We start from the raw sequence: 21,228 nt of genomic DNA, 5'->3' as shown, positions 1-21,228 counted from the left end.
TATCATTGTTTTAGTTAAACTGTAGGTAGTCATTATTATAAAGAAGCACACTGCCAATGGACACAAATGCAGGTAACGAAAACGTCTCTATCTCTTGAGTGTGTTTGTTTTTGGTTCTTACACCATTTTTCAATAGCATTTCATTTATGTAACTGCGAGAATTTATTTGAATGATTTCAGACGTAGATGTATATCTCGAAGGACGGAATTCTTCTTGCTCTTTGGTGCAGCTGATACATCCAAATACAAAAATTATGACCTTAATGCCTATTTCACCATCCAGATGTTTTTGTTCCTGGAAAATTAAGTAAATTGTATTGAAGAATTAATTTCCCCTTCCAAATGTATAGCCAAGTAAATCAATATGAAAGGTAACTTGAAAAAAATCGGCACTATAGACATCAAATATGGAAATAAGCAATATATCTGAGTTATTTATTAGCTGTTTCTTATTGTTAAATCCTGTAACACACTTTTGGCAGATAATCATATTAATGTAAAAATACCAAATATGTTGCAACATATTTCGATCAAGTATTCCGTTGTTGCTGGGTGTACTTCTTATAAAGCTATCCCGTTTTCAGAAAGCTATCATTTTGGAAATGACTGCGTGACAAAATGTCTGGTACGTAATATTTTTTATTATATCTTAAGTAAAGACTTTCCAAAGGACAACAATAGATTTATTCAGAATACTACTTTTCGAACAATATCAAGGTTGATCATTGTTTCGGATATCACCCAGTCGGGTGTAGTTCGTTTCAGTAACATCTGTACCAACAGGTGTCAAGGCGACAGCCTTTAGATTATAAATGTTTGTTACTGATCAGAAAATGTGGAGAAAAGGTTTCAGTTGAAGACTTTAATACTTTAGTTTGTTTAAAACTATTGCATGATGTGCTTATTCGGGTTAATGTCTCGTTCATAGGTTGACAATATCCAATATCACCTTAAGTTATATTACACAAAATGCTTTAGAAAAAAATTTCAGATAGAAACAGTTACTTATATGCATCAAATAAAATATTTGATTGCTGTGTTATTGTTTAAATATAATAGCATATATTATACTTTGTATGAAACGGAAATTCTATGCTTCTGTACGGTCAAAGTACTTTTAGTTCAAGAGGATAAGATATTGGGTGGAAAGTACTGATAATAATCAAAGCATTGTAAATACTGGAGGACGGATTGTCTTGAAATGTCGGGTATCGATTCTGTCATGTTCGAGATCAGCAATGTGTCTACTCAGTTGGAAGTGTTAAATTTCGGTTGTTTTTACAACAGTGTAACCATTTCCTTGTCAAACTATGTTCGTTGTGAATTTAATGACTAAATATGAACAATGTAGACTATCATTATCAGACAGCACAGATGTGCATGTAGACACATACATACAATTACAAAACAATCATACATTTTGTAATAACTATTGGGCAAATATAAATCAAACTATAATAACACGGAACAGAACTGAAACACATTTTAAGGTCATTAATTATAGCAGGGACGTTCAGACCTTTAAGGAATACAAATATGACTGTTTACCATGTTGCAAATTAAAATAGACTGAGCAAGAAATATTTTGGTTTTGCTCTAGAATAGTAATAACTTTTACAGATTTACTAAGAGCTGAGTAATACTGTATTCGGCAATATAACGGATTCCTTTCTCAATACATTTCCAAGTATCACCATTTGAAAAGTCTTTTACTTCTTTTGATTATCAAAAGCATCTATCAAAGTTCTAATTATATTCTACTTCACTTCCTTGTGGTGAAAATATCCGAGCTTTTACTTCCCCTAAATTCTGATTTTTTCACTACAGCCTATTTATTTGTGAATTCTATTGATGTATAATCTTCAATTTAAAATCCGTCATCCAGCGATAAAAACACCGTCTCGTATTATAGGCTGAACACCACTAAATCCAGCTCTTCTTTATTTCATATAAAACCCACTTACTTCATAACGGGTTTTCGACATTTTCTAGCATATCAGATTTTCAGAGACTTATATTCCCATAAAGAACTAGATCGCTACTTTACAAAAACAAAAAGAAAAGGAGGTGTTAACTTTTATATATGAAAAAGTTCGGTAAATACAACCCGCTGAATTTAGCTTCTTTCAATTTCTCTTTCCGAGACATTCAATTCTTACGCCGCCATTTTTTAACCAGCATGCGATAGGAACATGCCGATTTCAATAGAATGCAAAGGGATACATACTGAAACACGGTAGGTAAAAGTAAGCACGTTGCTGTCGAGAAAATGCACTAGGAAAGGAAGAAAGATTAGTACTATTTATATTTGGACTACTTGTGACTAGACCAGCGGAGGCTTACATTCTATTTGGTAGTGATCAGCCTATAAGAAAAAGAAATTGTGTGATTTTCCATGAATTTGCATTCATTCTCAAGGTGCACCTATTTTACAATGATTCTGCTTAGTCTTTTTTTGCAAAATACTGAGAAAATATAGAGAAATGACAATTCATTACAGGTCACCCCCATCCCCAAAAATACGCGAAATTTAGCCCTGTGCAACCAAAATGTCAATTTGTTTTACCTTTTTCGTCGAATTTTCATTCAAGATCCATTTAATTGTTACGATAAGCTTACATTCTATTTGGTAGTGATCAGCCTATAAAGCGTGCTTAGTTTATTGGTCAGCGGGCACAATGTCTCTGCATTCAGTTAAAGCGCGCAGCACTACATGAAGCGTGGTGATTTCAGTTGTTCTATGTGTTGCCATTTGAGAACTATTTTCTTTCGGCGGAGTGTGAAATCTATGGTGGTTATCAAAAAATCGATTAAGCCGAAACTCGTATATTTATTATTGTGGTTCCGCTGGACGGAATTGTCTTCATCAATCCGTCCAAAAATAGTTATCGTTATATTTGAAACTTTACGTATTCATTTTAGGATCTCAACTATAAAACAAATGTCTTATTAAATATATTTAGTAATAATTACAATTTCTTGGATGCATAATTGTTCGAAATAATCTCCAAAACGTCCATACTTCATGGCATTGATAAAAAGTTTTATAATTACAGTTCACTACTTAGTTTTGCTGGTATATGGAGCAGTATTGTGTTTTCTGCAGTCGGACGCAGCTAAAAAGTATGTTTTTATAACTAGCTAATTCGCATGAAGTTTGAGGTTCTACTCGGTTACACATCTTTGCCTTACATAATGACGAACGTACATCCTGATGTCTGTCTTTACTTTAAAAGCTGAAAAGAAATTGTTTTACGAGTGTGAAAAAAAAACACCACAAAAAGAGAGAAAGTTACATGTTCAAATTAAAATAATCTTGATATTGATGGTTATGATTATATGAAAAGTCCTTATATAAGTGTTACCATTTCATTTTGATGAGAGGGTAGTTGGCTAGTCTTTCAGTGTGTTGCCCCAGTTGCGTCGGATGTAGGCGATTGATTTGAGTGGTTTAAGCCACTGACTTCGAATCACTTGCCCATCGACGCTATGGGTTCAAAACTTCGCTTGGTGCGTAGACGTCTTTCATGCCAGGCAGTCATCTAACGGGCTTACGGAAGGTAAGTGGTTCTACCCAGCTGCCTGCGCATGACATGATGAAATAATGCTCAGAAGGGTATCCTAAACAACCAAAATCTTGAAAGTCGCCATATAACCGCTACTTGTGTCAATGTGTCGTTTAACTCAACAAAAATGATATTTCATATAGATAGTACATTTGCCATTTAGCAGTTATATTAACTATCAATGACAGACGTATGTTTATATTTTTTGATTCTGTAAATATATTTGTATGTAACAAGAAACTTTATATGTTTACGTTACACTATAATGAAATAATTGCAATTGAATTAATTTGAATTTCAAAGTACAATTGCTTATTCTGTATCTAAATGAATCCAAAGGGAATCCTCCGAAAATATATCTTGGAAAAGTCGGCTTTTCTCCGAAATTACTTATCGTGTTTAGTATGTTATTGCGATTAGAAATTAAGTTTGTTGGCAAAAAAGCAATTATAATTTTTCAGATACGGATACGTATTTGCACCTCGATTTATCAGCCCTGGAACAAATTACGTAGTAACTGTAGACCTGTATAACTTTTTGGAGATTAAAAGTGGAATGTATGACGTGCAAACAGAACTAAAGATATATTCGTACGCTACAAGAACATATACTGATGTCGTGGCAGAAACAGAGAGCTTTTCTGACTGTAAGTTTTTGACATAATTTAACTTTTCAAAATTTCTACAGATTGGCGTTTGCTTTTTGAAAAATTGCTATTTAAGAAAGAGGTATATCTTATAAGAATTATTATCAGGATTTATCCATGTATGAATACCACATACTATTTAATCATTATAATTCCCAACATATATTTCGTTTTAAGAAAATCGAAAACGACTTTTATACTTAACATACAAGCTTTAATCGAAAGCAGATATGAAACGATCAATGCTCGTACTTTATGTTTTATACAGAAAAAGGAATGTGATTAAGCGTTGGTGCACCGTTGAAATACGCACATAAATGCAAATATGATAAACTATAGGTTCCTACATGTGTAAACGTCTTTGATAAACCTAAACTTAATACTGGAATTATTTATCATTGAAATCAATTGTAAAGCAGTAATTATCACTTTGATGATCTTATAAATGTCCCGTCAGTTTTAATAGCCTTAACTACTCTTCGTCGTTCCAAAAGTGCACAAAGGAAACTAATTTGACAGAAGGAAAATATTCACAGTCACGTGTTTGTTCCGTTTTAGATAATCCGAGAGGCGACATTATTTTACAGGTAAGAACATTTGTTTGAAGAGAAAACAGCAGGTCCTGTACTTTACGCACACATCGGGATTGCACGAATTAGATATTTTGTAAACATCTTGAAATACGAAAGCGTAATATTAAGTGAGACTGCATAAAGATAAACTGTTCAAAAGACAAAACATCAAATATTTTACATTAACAATTGTAAAACTTGAAGACCACAACAGCTAATCTCAGAAGCTTACAGAGAACATAAACATGGAGAATGTTTGGTTTTTTTCCACTCAACTTCTCAGACCATTGAACTTCTCAGTATTTAAACCAAATTATTCAAAACTAGGTTTTCTGCGGATACCGCTGTGTTTAGAAACATTAAGATTTGCGTTTTGTAACAAAATTATGCTTTAACTGTTAACTGTAAATTTTTCAAATATATGTTTCAAAATTACTTCTGCACACAGTTTGCTTTCAAATATGTAGGCAGTGCATGTTACAAAAAATGCTCTTATTCTAAATATACTGTAGACTCTGTAATCCTCTCGAAGGCTTTATACAGCGATCTCGTGGTTGGCAGGCTTATACACAGTGTTACTAACTCGCTAAAAATGAGTGTTTGTGTTTAAGAACATGGTGCAATTTAAATAATATTTTTGAATTCGATGGCATTATTCGAGAATGTTTGCGAAAATAAACCTATAATGAAAAGTATCCAACTTACCATGCTTACTGTTGCCACTTTTAATGTTTTAGACAGTTTAGTTCAGTTTTGCAATTAATTGTAATGTTCACTTTTCGTAGCATTTTCAAATTAATAGTTATGGTGAAAATTCAGGATACATGCAATTGATGTCCGACCATATTGTTCGAGATTCCAGAAACATGTCCCCTGACGTTACTTTTCGTGAAACGCCCAATTCCGAGTGCTTCCGGCATTTTCCCTTCCTATGCTCTGACTGTCATATAAATGGACAATACCAAATTATTGTCACTTTACGTGCAGAAAATGTTACTCAATGGTGCAAAATTCAGCGAAATAAGACTGACGTTTAAGACGTAAGTGACGAGATTGTAACGTCAGAACGGAAAAACTCGCATCAAGTTTTACTACAAATTTTGCCTTAAAATTCTATTTATAAAAGTATCGGCTCGACCATAAAACGTATAACTTTGGTATGTTGTTTCACAGTATTTGTACTTCTAGCAGACACATAGTTACTTAGGTGTCGCCGACTTTTATAATTCAATATTTGACGATATTTTACCCCTACCCCATTAAGAAATGACACGCTAAATCTTTATTTAACAAAATAATTTAAATAGTCCGCGAAATGAATACTCTGCCGTCTATGCCTATCTCTCTCCGGTTGGGCTCAAACTCCGGTGCCCTCGATCCGGAGGTGACATTCTACAACTGTGCTGTCATAGCACATGATTCCACTTTTAGTGAAGTAATTTTGTCTAATGGTAGAGCGTCCGCCTCCGGTGCGGAAGGTCGCGGATTCGATCCCTGTATGTGAAAAATGGTACCAGTTGCTGCCTTAATATGCTCAGCATTATGCGGATAGAACAGACTCTTCTCTCACTCATAATCTCGCATGAATTGAATTAAGCGGACGGGCTAAACACAAATTGTTTGATCAATTTAACAAATAAATTAACACATAAAGATTAATTACTCAGATATGTTATTTTTGAAGGTTAACAACTATAAATTAAGGTATTAGACACGTAATAGTTTACCTCCTTTTGAAGAGTATCCAATTCCTACCATAAACATACTTCGGATGGCATAGGTTCAAGCCCTACCGTGATCAAAATTTCCCCCTTATATTTCTTTTATTCTAGGAAGATGTTACTTTTTTAAGACTTATTATTGATTTATTTTACAAAAGTGGAATTTTTCGTCTGAAAACCGATTTCTTTATTTACCTCTGAAATAGAAGGGTTAGACATCTTTAAAATACCGAGTTGCATGCGGTAAAAGTTCTCCATTTCACCTTTACACTTTAGATTACATATTGTGGAAGAAATGTAGGTAGGTTCTACTTCTGCCACAACGTTAGTTTTGAATGGAGTGGGCAAACTTTAAAACAGCCCCACAGGACTCGATCTTAATTTTTCAATGTTAGAGTGAAAAGTCTGTCTCATTAAATCCTTTAACTTGAAGCTCCCTAGAAAAAAAAATGACAGTGATAGTCTTATTTTGTGTTTTATAATTGTTCTTCAAAAGTTTGACGTTTCTTTTATCAAAATGAATGGTAACATGAATTCTCTGCAAATGTGTTGGACAGTGGCCGTCACGTTGAAATATATCTCTACGTGAGCTTGAGGGTATATCATAAATTATACAAAGTTATAAAAACGGCACGATAAAAGTTGTTTAAAAATGTAACGCATTGCAAAACAAGGTCAACTTTAAGAATACACCAAGCGATTGCCATTTTTAAGCATTACCATTAGGGGTCTAATACTTCGACGCAGAAATTCAATATCATTTTAGATACGCAAAATTAATCTTAATTTTAACTTATTATACGTATTTACGTTTTACTCTGTCAAATATGCGCAATGTGTACAGAAAGTAAAGACGAAAATAAACTGAATTAGAGCAAATTTATGAAAAGCATATAAATAAAAAATCACGAGATTAAAATCTCAGTTTATTGAAAATGTTGACAGAAATGTAAAACTTTTAGAAAAATTGGAACAGAACAAAGCAGAAAGTAAAACAATTAAAGCACTGAATGTAAAAGGTAAAGGAGTAACGGACCAAACAAGTATTTTAAATGAACAATTTAGATATTTTAATGACTTTTATTCAAAAAGGGTTTAGATGAGTCCAATATCAATTGTTTTGATGAAAGTACGAACATACCAAAACTAAATGAAGAAGAAAAAAGATCATGTGAGGGCCCTCTTACTCTTGACGAAACACAATATGCCATTAAAGAAATGAAAAATGGAAAAGTCCCCGGAACAGATGGAATAAACGCAAAATTTTATAAAATATTTTGAAACAATATTAAAGATGATCTTTTAAAATCATTAAACCATTCTTTTAATTTAGGTAAACTTTCGGAGTGACAGAAGCAAGGCTTAATAACACCTTTACCCAAACCAAATAAAGATTCAACTTTCTTTGGAAATTGGAGACTTATAAGTTTGTTGAATGTAGACAACAAAATAGCAGCAAAATCAATTGCCATCAGGTTGAAAAAAGTTTTGAATAACATCATACATAAAAGTCAAACGGGTTTTATGAAATAGATACATTAGAGAAAACATAAGAATTTTACAAGAAACAATAGAATATGCAGCAAATCATAACACTTCAGGAATGCTCATATTCACTGACTTTGAGAAAGCTTTTAACAGCATCAACCATACATTTATCCACAAAACTGTTGATTATTTCAATTTTTCAAGATTTCTCAAACAAAATTAAACAACGGGCAATCAGGAAGTTAAATACCATTGCGAATATCGCGATTTTCAAATCCCTGATATTACATAAACTGACATATGTTTTTCTGTTCTACCAAGCCCCGCAAAAACAAACTTAAAATGGTAAAGAAAAAATCTTTCAATTTTATATGGGGGAATAAAAAAGACAAGGTTAAAAGGGATGTTGTTATACAAAATAACGAAAATGGCGGACTGAAAATGACAGATAGCAACATATACTTAAATTCGATAAAACTTCATGGGTAAAAAGTTACTAAATGAGGACAACATTGGGGATTTGAAACACATTTACATGAACGAACTAAAGTCTAAAGGTGGAAGGTGGAAGTACATTGTTTAAAAGTAATCTTAATTCAATTTGAAATCAAGAGTCAGTTTATAAACGATATCATTATAGCTTGGTGTAAGATAAATTATACAAATGGATTGTAAAGCTTGACGGAACATTTTATTTGGAACAACAGCGACATAAAACACAATGGTAAAATACTTAGCATTCTAACATGGCTCGAATTGATTTCCAGTTAAACAAAGAAGAAAATCAAACGCAATATATCCTGCGATAAACAACGGTTGACGCGCGGACCGGTAAGAGAGCATTATGACGTCAATTTTGACGTCATGTAGCCGCCTGACGTCCGATACATTACTCCTCGCGTAAATGAATTTCAGCATAATATTTATTGAAATATATCAACGTCCATGTCAGAATGAAAACAATCAAGGCCTTCTTGTGATTTATCGTCTAATTTACCACGGTTCATCGTTCAGATGCTTCAGTATTTAACCACTCGGGCTAACGCCCTCGTGGTTCAATTCCTACGCATCTGAACTCTGAACCGTGGTAAATTAGACGATAAACAACGCGAAGGCCTTGATTATTTGTTAAATTTAACATGGATAAATAAAAGCATCATAAACATTTCTGATTTATATGAGAAACTCAATGAGAAATTGAAGACTTTTACACAATTAATGGATCAGTACTACATCGATTAAAAGAATATCTGTTCTACCATAAAATAACTGCATCTATCCCAAAAATAACTAACTAAAAAATAAACAATAATGAATGGAATATCTTTAAAGTAATAAGAACTGCAAATTCAAACAGTGTAAGTAAATTGTTAAATATTCAGATGAAGCAAATCCAGAAAACAGACAATGAGAATATTGAGTGGGAATTATGTTTGCAACATCCCCTAAACTGGAAAAGAATTAACATATTACCATTAATTTGTTGTAAGGACACAAAACTTCAAAACTTTCAATTTAATTTTATACATAGAAATTTAGTAACAAATTATTTCTTATACAAATGTAAGTTGCCGGAGTCAAACCTATGTTCTTTTTGTTCTTGTGCAATAGAAAATATAGATCACCTTTTTTGGGAGTGTCAATATCTGCAACACTACTGGAGCCAAGTGTATCATTTTATCAATAGTGAAAATGTTGATGTTAAAATAGAAAAGTCTACAGCCTTTATGTGTTTGAGGGATGGCAGAAAAATATCATATGTTCTAATGCTTGCAAAATATCTAATCTATAAATGAAAATTCAAGAAAATAACACCAACATTCGAGCTCTTCAAAATTAAATTAAACAACCGAATTAAGCTAGAACAAACGATTGCATTAAAAACAATAAGTTAGAGATATTTAATCAAACTTGGCTTAGATTTGTGTTTTAAACAGACGAGGGAATCTGGTGCAACCCAACACTCTTTCTTTCTCAGTTGTTCCCCAGTCTTTTCCTCTATTCTTTATTTTACTTTCGAAAAAGATTTCACTCTATTTTTTTTCTTCATATTTCTAAATTAGAAAATAGGGTCCTGAATTGGTTAAGTTAAAACATTACGATTATTATTCTTTTGTTTGTATTCTGAATAGTCAAATATACTTATTGTAAGGTCAGTATGGGATAGATCCCCGACCCAAGCTGACCGCTGACCGGGAGAATAAATGGGGTAACCCTATTTTTGGGGTCCGAAAAAACAATACACCAAGCGAATGCCATTTTAAGCATTACTATTAGGGGTATAATAATTCAACGCAGAAATTCAATATCCTCTTAGAAACGCAAAATCAATCTTAATTTTAACTTATTATATTTACGTTGTATTCCATCAGACAAGCACAATGTGTACTACCATATATGTTAAAATGAGAAATGCAGCAGAAGGGTATTTCTCATAGTATCGAAAAATATACACTTGTGGCCATTGAGTCGCGCAATATCTACACTAGTAGTTATATATATAGCGTTTTTGGCATTTTAACCCCCCACCCTGACCCCTTGTCCCTATTCTAAAAAATCCAATGCTGGACACTTTAAAACCCGCAGGTTTTATCAAAGATACAAGCTAAAAATTTTTTAAATCTTTAGTTAAACCGAATGAAAACCTTTGGTTTAACCAAAAAAAGATTTAGTCTTTGGTCCGAACTGACCAATGCCGAACAATTTAAAATCCACAGGTTTCAAACCCAGTAAAAACCAACTAAAAAGTTTTAAATACATATGATATAGATGAGTTTACAGAATAAAATATATTGTTTGAAAGAAAGAAGATTTACTGATAATATAAATCCTCATTATGTTATAACAAAAAACGGGAGAAAAATGATAAAGGCTACTTGTTCATCTTGTGGAAAAAATAAAATCAAAGTTTGTTAAAAGTACAGGGGGTAATTTAGATATTCACAAAGCAATGTTACCTTTATTACCTAAGAAAGGTTTAACACTTCCAGGATATAATTATTGTGGGCCAGGAAAATCCCTAGATAAGGGGACCCCTGTCAATGACTGGGTGCAGTATGTATGGACCATGATTTTTGCTATGACAGTGGTGTAAAAAAGGGTACATGTGATAAGCAAATGCTTTCCAATTTAAATAAAACTAAATCAAAAACATTTGGAGAAAAGATTGCAAAACATTTAGTTGTAAACCAGCTATCAAAACGAAATACAACTTGGTCTCGGACAAAATCAAAAAACGGGAAAAGGGGGTAGAGTATACCCCGGAATCACATGGAGCGATGAATTAGCAGAAGAATTACACAAAACCAATTTAAAAAGAAAATTTATGAACGAAGAGTGATTGTTAATGATATTGATGATACTTGGTCAGCTGATTTAGTTGACATGCAAGCTTTTTCAAAATATAATAAAGGAGTAAAGTACTTGTTAACCGTTATTGATATTATTTAGTAAATATGCTTGGGTTATTCCCTTAAAGAATAAAACTGGAGAATCTGTTACTGAAGCATTTGAAAAAATAATATTAGAAGGACGATTACCAGTAAATTTATGGGTAGATGAAGGAAAAGAATTTTATAATAAAAAATTTGAATCATTTTTGAATAAAAATAAGATTAATATGTACCATACATTTAATGAAGGAAAGGCTGTAGTAATAGAAAGATTTAATAGAAGTTTAAAAAGAATAATGTGGAAATATTTTACAGCAAATAATACTTATACTTATTTAGATAATTTGCAGGATATGGTTGATAAATATAACAAAACAAAACATTCTAGTATAAAAATGACACCAATCGAAGCTAGTAAAAACTTAAATAAAGGTACTGTTTACTTTAATTTATATGGTGATTTAAAAATACCAAAAAGTAAAACAAAATTTAAAATTGGTGATCGAGTTCGTTTAAGCAAACTTAAAAGACATTTTGAAAAAGGATATACACCAAACTGGACAGAGGAAATATTTATAATTTATGGAATTAATAATACAAATCCCAGAACATACACTATTAAAGATTTAAATAATGAAATAATTCAAGGTTCATTTTATGAACAAGAACTTTTACCTACTACACAAGAAGTTTTTAGAATAGAAAAAGTTATTAGACGAGACTATAAGAAAAAACAAGCTTTAGTAAAATGGAAAGGTTACAATGAAAAATTTAATAGTTGGGTACCATTTAGCGATCTTGAACAAATTTAATTTAGAAAATAAAAAGTTAAATTATATAAATGAGTAATAAAAATCTTATTTCTAATAATAATGGAATAGAAACAATAGATCAATTAATCATTCACTTAACCAAACTAGCAGCTGCTTACAGAAAAAGTTATAAATTTTGTGGGAGAGTAAGTACCGGATTATATATTACAGCAGGTGTCTTTGGTTGTTCAGCTGCATTAGCACTTGTTCCAGCTATTCCTATATTTGTAGCAGTTGCTGGCGCTGTTCCATCAGTAATTACCATATTTACTAACAGACTAAAACTTGACGACAAGAAATTTATTTTAAAAGCACATCATCACAAAATAAAACAACTAATAACAAAAGCACGGATTGGAAAAGTAAATAAAGAAGAAGAGAAACAAGTTATTCAGGATATTTTTACAATACTATTAGAAATGCAGGAAGAAAAAAATATTCAATGCCTTTTGAAACGTATATGAAGGAATTTAAACTTAACGGATATAAAAGTAAAAAAGAAGAAGAGTTATATTAACTTTAATTAAAGATTTTTTCTATAAGTATTTTATATAAATGAGAAAAATTATATCAGTTGAAGGTAATATTGCATCAGGAAAAAGTACGTTTTTAGATATTATTAAAGAATATAATCCTAATTTTAATATAATTCCAGAAACCAATTCACGAATGGAAAAATTTTATGGATCCAAGCGGAAATTCATAAAATCTTTTTGAACTTGCTGCCAGAACCTTCCAAATATTTTTTTCCCTTTTCAGCTAAAAAATTTTAACAGTCATATAAAAAGTTTTTTGCTAAACATTTTGATGGGTTTCTGCCCCTTGAACGTTGTTTTTTAAAATAAAGAAACTTTTTTTAAAAAACCCCATCCGACAATGGTTTATAAATGACCGAGTGGGCGTATAAAATCTTTCTTAATGTCATATTAAAAAACCTAGGGAAAAAAAACCAAATTGATGGATTTTTTTTTAAACCGACCCAGAAATTTTTAAAGATTTCAAAAAAGAAACAGAACGGAAGAAAAAAAAGTTGGTTTTTTATTTGAAAAACTACAAAAAATTACACGAAGAATGGTTAAAACAAAATGTTTCAAAAAGGGTTATTAAAATTTAAGTTGAAAACTTTTTAGAAAAAATGACTTTAAAATTTTTTAAAAAAGTATGAAAATTAAAAAAATTTTCTAATCAATATAATTTTTAGGTGCTTTTTTAAAGATTTTTTTCTATAAGTTTTATTATAGATGGTTAATAGAAAGGTAGATAGAATGATTATGTCAAAATTATCTAGCACTTTGGAGAAATAATGAATCCAGAAAAAAAATTATATAAGAAAGTTCTTAAAAGAAGAAATGTTATTAAATAAAAAACTTAATCAAATATTTAGCGATGAATATAAAAAAATGTCATGAAAAAATTAAAAAATGTTATAGATCCTTATTTTTTTAAAAAATATTTTTTTGAAGGGGGACTGTGGTTGTCTATTAACTGAAGAAGAAAATGATGAAAGATTATGTGATTGCCCCAGACCAAATAATTATCGAAACAACCCTAAAAAATTTATTGTAACCGACTGTGATAAAATAAAGAAAAAATAATAGAACCCTTACAAGCATCTAAGAATTTGGATTAATGGGGGTTTAAAAAAAAAGTGGTGAAGGGAAAAACCCGAGAAATTTGGAATATCAAAGAAAATGGAAAAAGTAAAAATTTAAAAATTTTATTTCTTCTTAAAGAAAATTTAAAATTTTATTTATTTTATTTTTTTTTAATTATTTTTTAATCCTTTTTTGTTTAAGATTTTTTTTAAATATAATATATAGGGGAAATTGAGAGATCCAAAAAAATTTTAAAAGAAATTTGAATTAAAAATTCATATAAAAAAGTCCAAAAAATAATTTATTTAACTATAAACGCTTATGAAATACAAAATTTGAATTAAAATTTTAAAAAGGTAAAAAAAATAACGTTGTTTTAAAAATAACTTTTGCAAAAATGGATAAAAATGATACAATATTAAATCGTTTTTTTAAATCAAAGGCTTTGAAATTATTAACAAAAACGAAATAAAAAAAACTTTACACAAGTTTTGATGAAATAAAAAATAAATTGGTAATTGGATTTCTAAAAGGAAGTGGCTGGAAAATAGAGTCAGTTGATGCTCATTATAAAAACAGTATAATATACCCCTTTGGGCTGTTCAAGTTATTTAGAATTCCCAAAAACCATTAAACACCCAATGAAAGGATTAATAATATAAAAATGATGAAAACGAATTTTTTAGATGGTGTCATTTAGCTTACAAATTTCTGTTAAAAAAAACCCTCAAATTTTAAAAAATATAAAAAAAAATAACGATCTTGATTTATGGAATTAAAATTTCCTGTTACTTTAAAATAAAATACCTAAAATAGAAGTTTTAAATGAATATCATTTAATATTTTGGTATGAAAAAAATAGTATTATAAATTGTACATATCAAAATATAAATACGAAGAACCTGTGACTGTTGCAAATTACTAATGATAAAATAAATGAAAAAAACTGTGATGACGTAAGCCTCAAGAACTGTGTCCAACATTATTTTTGGGATAAAAATTTTAAATAAGTTAATTTTCAAAAAAAAAAATATCAACAAAAAAAAAACATTCTGTAAAAGGTCTGCAAAATTTTTTCAAGAAAGATATTAAATGAACATTTTCCAAATTGTTTAGCTATTAATGGTATCCAGGTGTAAAAATGCCAAAGGGGAAAAGTAAAGTCAATTTAAAAAATTAACATAAAGGTTTAGCGTCCCTTTTTTGAAATTTTATGGATTTTGAATAAAAAACTAAAAAATTTTTAATGTTTTCCATAAACTGAATCTTCTTTTACTGAACCTTAAAAATCTAAGTTGTGGTTAGGCTAAAAATTTGTTTGTTGTTATGACGATAAAATTACTAAACCACCCGATTTTAGAGGTCCTAATGCATTTTTACAAGTTTATTGAAAAATGCTTGAGGAATTAAATATTGTAAAAAATTTTAAAAGAACTTTTAAAAAAGTTTTGAGTGTCAAAAAAAGATGAAGTGAATTTAAAAAACAAATTTTTGTCTATTTGTAAAAAAAGAATTAAGGGAAAAAATGAAAATCCTGCCCGAGATCATGTATAAAAAGGGAAAAAAATTCAGGGAAGTGTCATCGAAGAATATTTTTTTTAAACTAACCTAAAATTCTGTTTTTTTTATAAAAAAAAGGGGTTATGCGGTCTTTTATTAGCCAAATAAAAAAATTTAAAAAAAAAAAATTAATTTTATTCAACAATAGGGAAAAGTATATGGTTTTATGATTTCGACTTGGTCTTTATTGTTATTCCAATTTTAGTCTCAATATTGGATAACTTGTAAAAAATATTCCGAATTAAAAATACTTATCTCAAAAATTTTGTTTAAAATATGAATTATTAAAAAAAAAAGGTGTTTTACCCAAGATTCATGGTTTCTTTAAAAAAAAATTAAAAGAAAAAATTCCCTTTTTAAAAAGTTTTTTTATTCAATTTTTAAATAAAACACACATATCTGAAAAAGAATTTAAAACTGCAAAAAAATTTTTTTGGGAAAATAAATTTAAAATTAAAACAATGGGGAATTCATGATCTATATTTAAAAATGACGTATTACTTTTAGCGAGTATTTGAAAATTTTGAAAAAAATGTTTAGAGTTTTAAAAATTAGATCTTGTCATTATTTTAGTATCCGGTTTGTTGGGATGCAATGTTAAAATGAGGGAAATTTAAAGTTAGTTTTTAAAACTGATATTGATATGTATCTTTTATTAAAAAGGGGGATGAGAGGGGGAAAAAGTTATATTTCAAAAAGATACGTAAAGCAAACAATAAAAATATGAAAGTTTTAAAATTTCAAAAAGAAAGCAAATACTTATGTCCCCTGGGACCCCAATAACCTTTAGGGTTGGGCTATGTGTCAACCTTTACCTCTGGAAACTTTAAATTTATACCCGAAAAAAAATTCAAGAAATTAATTGCAAAGGAAAAAACTAACTTTATAGTTGAATGTGACTTGAATATCAAAAGAATTAATAAAAACCCACAATGATTATCCTTTAGTCCTGAAAAAATTATTATCCCAGATCAATGGCTTTCAATTTAGAAAAAATATTAAAACAGAATTTAAAATGGGAAAAAAAGTAGTAAAAAAGTTAGTTCCAACTTTAATAAAAAAAACAAAATTTGTGTTCTTTATAAAATCTTAAAACTATTACAATTAGGGTTTTTAAAAGTAACAAAAATCATAAAATATTACTTTTGACGAAAAGTCCGGGTTTAAAAAGATATTGTTTTTAATACTCAAAAAAAGACTAAAGCAAAAAATTCATTTGAAAAGGATTTTTTTAATTAAAGAACAACTCTGTATTTGGACTTGGGAAAATTTTACGCAAGGGGGGTTAATATTAAATTAAATCATGTGAAAATATTTTATTAAAATACATACCAAAACCCTTAATGTAGTTCAACGATGTTTAACAAGAATTGTTTGGTATTCTAGAAAAAAAGAAGTTGTTATTAAAAGACGTTGTTATTTTGGAATGTGCATTCTAGATTTATAAAAATATTTATTATGTTTTATTATAATTTATTAAGGAAAAGACGAGGGTAATTGTAATTACTATTCCTGCCGATTATTATGTTTGAAAAAAAAAACAAAGATGCAATGAGGTTTTTTATAAGGCAAAGTTTTATTTGATAATAGTGTTTAAAAACCCCCAAAACAAAATTTTTATTTTAAAATAATAAAAAAGTAATTGGAAATTTAAAGATGAAGCTGCCGGTTTCCCCTTTGTTAAATTTGTCGGTTTAAGAAGTAAATGTTTTTTTTATTAGAAATGAAGTTAATGAAAAAAATGAAAAGGAAATTTAAAAAATTTTGTTTAAGAAACAATTTTTCATAAAAATTATAAAGATATTTTTTTAAATTAAACCCCAAAGAAATCCATTTTTAAAGTTTTTTTCTGAAAAAACAAAATTTTCCATTTTTTAAAAAAAACATCTTTTCATTTTATGTGATAAAGATATATTTTTATAATGGTATTGAAAATTAGTTTATTTTTAAAAAATTAATTAAAACTTAAATTACTTTTAAATTAAAACTTAAAATTAACTTTAAAATTAAAACTTAAATTAACTTTAATTTAAAAACTTAAATTAATCTTAAATTAAAACTTAAATTAATTTTTAAAAAATTATGAACCATAATTGTTAATGAATATTGTAACTTTTAAAAGTTTTAATATAAAAAACATCATCCTTTTTAAAATTCATTTGTAATTTAAATAGAAATAGTTTTCTTTTTTCTATTTTTTTTTACTGAAACTTTGAAGAATTTTCACTTTCTTTATTTTTTTTTTGTAATTTGCTTCCCCTTTTATTAATTTAATTGACCCAAAAAGAAAAATTAAGATGCAATTTTGTTTTTGCCACAATTTACCCCCTAAACTAAACCAGGATGCTTTTTAAGTTTTCCTTAAAAATAATCCCCCCTCGTTTTTGGGTATAACTTGTTAAAAACAATGGAGGTTTTTTATTAATTGCTTTCTATTTTATTTACTTTTTCATTTATATTTTTGAATTTTCCCCATTATTTTAAATTATTCCATTTAAAATAAATGTCCTTATTAGTTAAAAAAATTTTTATAAGTTTGTTCATTTTTTTTTACATTTTTAATTTTTGTTTTTATAAATAAATCATAAAACGGTCTTTATTTTGAACTTTTTAAGAAAAATAAAAAAAAACACCCAAAAGCATACTTGTTTTGTTTGATTTGAACATTGTTGTTTTTTAATTTGGTATTTACTAATTATTTTTTTTTGGGTGGGGAAGTCCAAATGGGTCAAAAATAATGTTATTTCCCTAAAAAACCCCAAATGTGTTCCAGGCCCAAAAAAGCACCCAAAATTTATACCCCCACTCGCCCTTTTTTCTTTTAATTTTGGTAAAATTATTTTTATAAAAAACCCCCCTTAAATTTTTTAAATTTTAATTGTTTTTCCCCATTTTTCTTTTCAAAAGTTAGATTTTGGGTTTTGTTTAAAATTTTTTTATTTTCTTTTTAAAAATTTTTATTTTTTTTTTCTAAATTTTTTTTTTTTTTTTTATATAGGAATTCGTCTGTAAGGTCCTTTTGTAAATCAATCTGTATCCCTGGCCGCCTTACCATAACAAAGGAAATAAAGGTTTTCCGACTAGCACCCAACATCCCTAAAACCCCAGTCTTGTTTTTTTTTTTGTTTTAATTTAATATTCAGATCCTATAGTTGCTTTTTTGATTGGGTGAAAGATATGGTGATATCATTTTCTTTCATTAGCTACTGAAATCATACCATTTCCAAGTTTTTACAAACACCCGTATGGTAGCCCGAAGGGCTCAATCCCTAGAGGGGCAAATATTTTTGGACTATTTTTGCTCCCAAATTGGAAGATTGTTTTTCCTAACAAACATTTAAAAAGCTCCAAAAAAATCCCCATTTTGACCTTGACTGGACTTTTGGCTTTTTGAAATTGTAATTTTAATCCCTTTATTTACAAAGCTTTTTTAATTTTGTTTAATTTGGTTTTTGTTAAAAGTAAAGGAAGTTTCCCATGTAATTGTTCATGTTTTAATCAAAAAGTAGGGGAATTTTTTTTATTATAGTTGTGCAAAATTTTTTTTTTGTCCATCGAAGGTTAACTTTTAATTTTAAAGTAATTTGATGTCATTTATAAAATTTTTATATTTATTTTATTTTAAAACTAACAATTTCATTTAATGGGTTTATTTAAATTTTTCCTCTTTAAATACAATTGCGTAAATACGATATTTGCGGGGAAGTGGTTAACTTAATTTTTAAATGTAATTGCTTGGTCTTCTTATTACTTCTTTTTATATTCTAGTAAATGAACAAATCCAAAATAAATTCAAAAATTAATCTATTTAGCAGACTTCAGTAGTCTTATTATTTTGTTTATTAATAATTAAAATTTCATCTATTTTCTTGATATACTTGTATTTCTGTTTTGGATAAAAAAACCCCCCTTCCCAACTTCAAGACGAAAGAGCTAAAAAATAGAATTAAATATCATCTGTGCATTAGTTTAAATGTATTAAAAAATTTGGGATTTGTATTTGTGATTACTTTTATAGGTCGTTGTAAATAAACAAATAATGTTGTGGTTTTGTTCCCAGTGTTTTTTTAAAAAGTTGTTTTAATTGTTGTTTTATCAGTTGATTGTGTTATATTTCCCGAAGGTATGACCATCTTCCCTTTTTTTAAATTTTTCGTAGTAATTAGATAAACCCAAATTCATTGAAATTAAACGTGGAACCAAGAATTAATTTTGTTAAAATTTATCACCTGCATCGCAGCTTTAGCTCTAAAATTAAATTTATCACTCCGTAGCTGCAGGTTTTTTAAATTTTGATTTGGGGGGAAATATTGTTTCAAAACCCCTAAAAAAATGAAAAATTATTTAATGGAATTTTGCTTTTACCTCTTTACCCCCTTTCGTTAAAAAATTTAAAAGCAAAACCCTATTTATTTAGTTGGGGAGGTCTGATTTCAGTCCCAACTTTAGTATCAAAATAGAAAATTTTCTTTGTTCCAGTTGTTTTTACATAATCTTCGATATTTCAACAAAATTTTTTAAACTTTTACTTTTTTAAAAATTATTAAAATAAAAACAATTTTTCCTTTTGTTTAAAAAATAACTGATAAATTATAAAGGGCGCATTATTAATTGAGCAAATTGTCCCCATCAAAATTATTCCCATTAGCAAGCTTATTACTTTAAAACTTACCTCAAAAAACCTTAAACCAAAAAAAATATGAATTCTACATTAATTGAAAAGTGATAACCTTTTTTTTTTGTTGCTTAACATTTTTTCCCCGGAAAGATTTTAATGTGTATTAATTGAATAGGAGTTAATTATATCTTTCACAATATTGTTTTTGTTCTAAACTGTTTTTATTAAATATTATTTTATTTTTTATTTTATTTTTTTTTTAAAGTTAAAAACTTTAGTTTTTAAAAAATTAATTGTTAATACGTTTTTGTGAGCTGAATTTCCCAGATCCTGACAATATTTTTTTTTCATTTTAAATTCCTTTTTTTATCATATTATTTTTATTTTTTTTTTATGTTATTCTTTTTTGTTTTTCCTTTGGGCAATTAAATTTCCCCAACTGCGGGCGGGTTTTTTTTTTAAAAGTTTTTCAACAATTTTAGGCAGCTAATTTAAAACTTTGTTCCAACCTTTTTTTGTTCCATTTTTAAGTGCTGCTTTTCCCTGCTTTTTCCCAAAAAGCTTTTTTTCAGCTGTGCAATTTGAAGATGCAACTCCGCTTAAAAACAATTTTTTTTTAAAGTATCAAGATACCTTTTCCCATGTATGATTTTTTTCCTGTGTGAGCATCAACATAAATAAATTTCTTTTTTTGTCAAAAAACTTTTTTGTATTTTATTAAAAATTTAAAATTTTAATTTAATTAAAATTTTTAAAAAACTTTAGTTTTAATTAATTTTTTAAAAATTAGTGTAAAACTTGTTTACCTCTTAAAATTATTATTCTACCAAATCATCTGTAATTTATTTTAATTGTTTTATAAATTTTTTTAAATTTCAGAATATCAACTTTTGTGGTTCTTTTGAAAGGAAAAGCTCTTTTTAAATCTGCGTACTTAAAGCTAAATATATCACTGAATTACCCAAAAAGGTTTTTCAAAAGATCACAATGAATGTAAAATTTTATCCACAGAATTGTTATATTTTTTGTTGTAGTTCCCCATTCGGTATTTCTCAATGTTTTTTCTAAATCAAACAATGTATGAAAAATTTTACATCTTAAATCCAAAATAAAAATTTTCTGTAATTGAAACAAAAAACTTAAAACTACTTAAATAAATTCCAAATTATTTTGGGGCAATTTGATTATTAAAATTTAAAATCATCTTACTTATTAATGTTTCCCCCAATTAATTATTTAAAACTGTGTAACTGTAAGA

At 28.5% G+C, this 21,228-nt stretch overlaps 1 protein-coding gene across 1 annotated transcript; it reads left to right on the top strand.

Annotated features, from left to right (window-relative positions):
• The first annotated feature begins 517 nt into the window (after positions 1-517).
• LOC128555442 (uncharacterized) lies at positions 518-4,817 on the top strand. Its single transcript, XM_053537718.1, has 4 exons — positions 518-625; positions 3,057-3,123; positions 4,028-4,212; positions 4,771-4,817. The coding sequence occupies exons 1-4, from the start codon at positions 619-621 to the stop codon at positions 4,815-4,817; spliced, it is 306 nt and encodes a 101-aa protein (XP_053393693.1). The 5' UTR covers positions 518-618.
• The last annotated feature ends 16,411 nt before the right edge of the window (positions 4,818-21,228 follow it).

Source organism: Mercenaria mercenaria, chromosome 3, assembly GCF_021730395.1.
Source record: "Mercenaria mercenaria strain notata chromosome 3, MADL_Memer_1, whole genome shotgun sequence".
NCBI classification, from domain to species: Eukaryota; Metazoa; Mollusca; class Bivalvia; order Venerida; family Veneridae; genus Mercenaria; species Mercenaria mercenaria.
This window is presented reverse-complemented; position numbering and strand designations above follow the sequence as displayed.

Excerpts from the sequence above, each read along its gene's own strand:
- LOC128555442 (XM_053537718.1), top strand. Across the intron at positions 3,124-4,027 it reads CAGTCGGACGCAGCTAAAAA|ATACGGATACGTATTTGCAC; the intron begins GTATGTTTTTAT and ends ATAATTTTTCAG. Across the intron at positions 4,213-4,770 it reads AACAGAGAGCTTTTCTGACT|ATAATCCGAGAGGCGACATT; the intron begins GTAAGTTTTTGA and ends GTTCCGTTTTAG.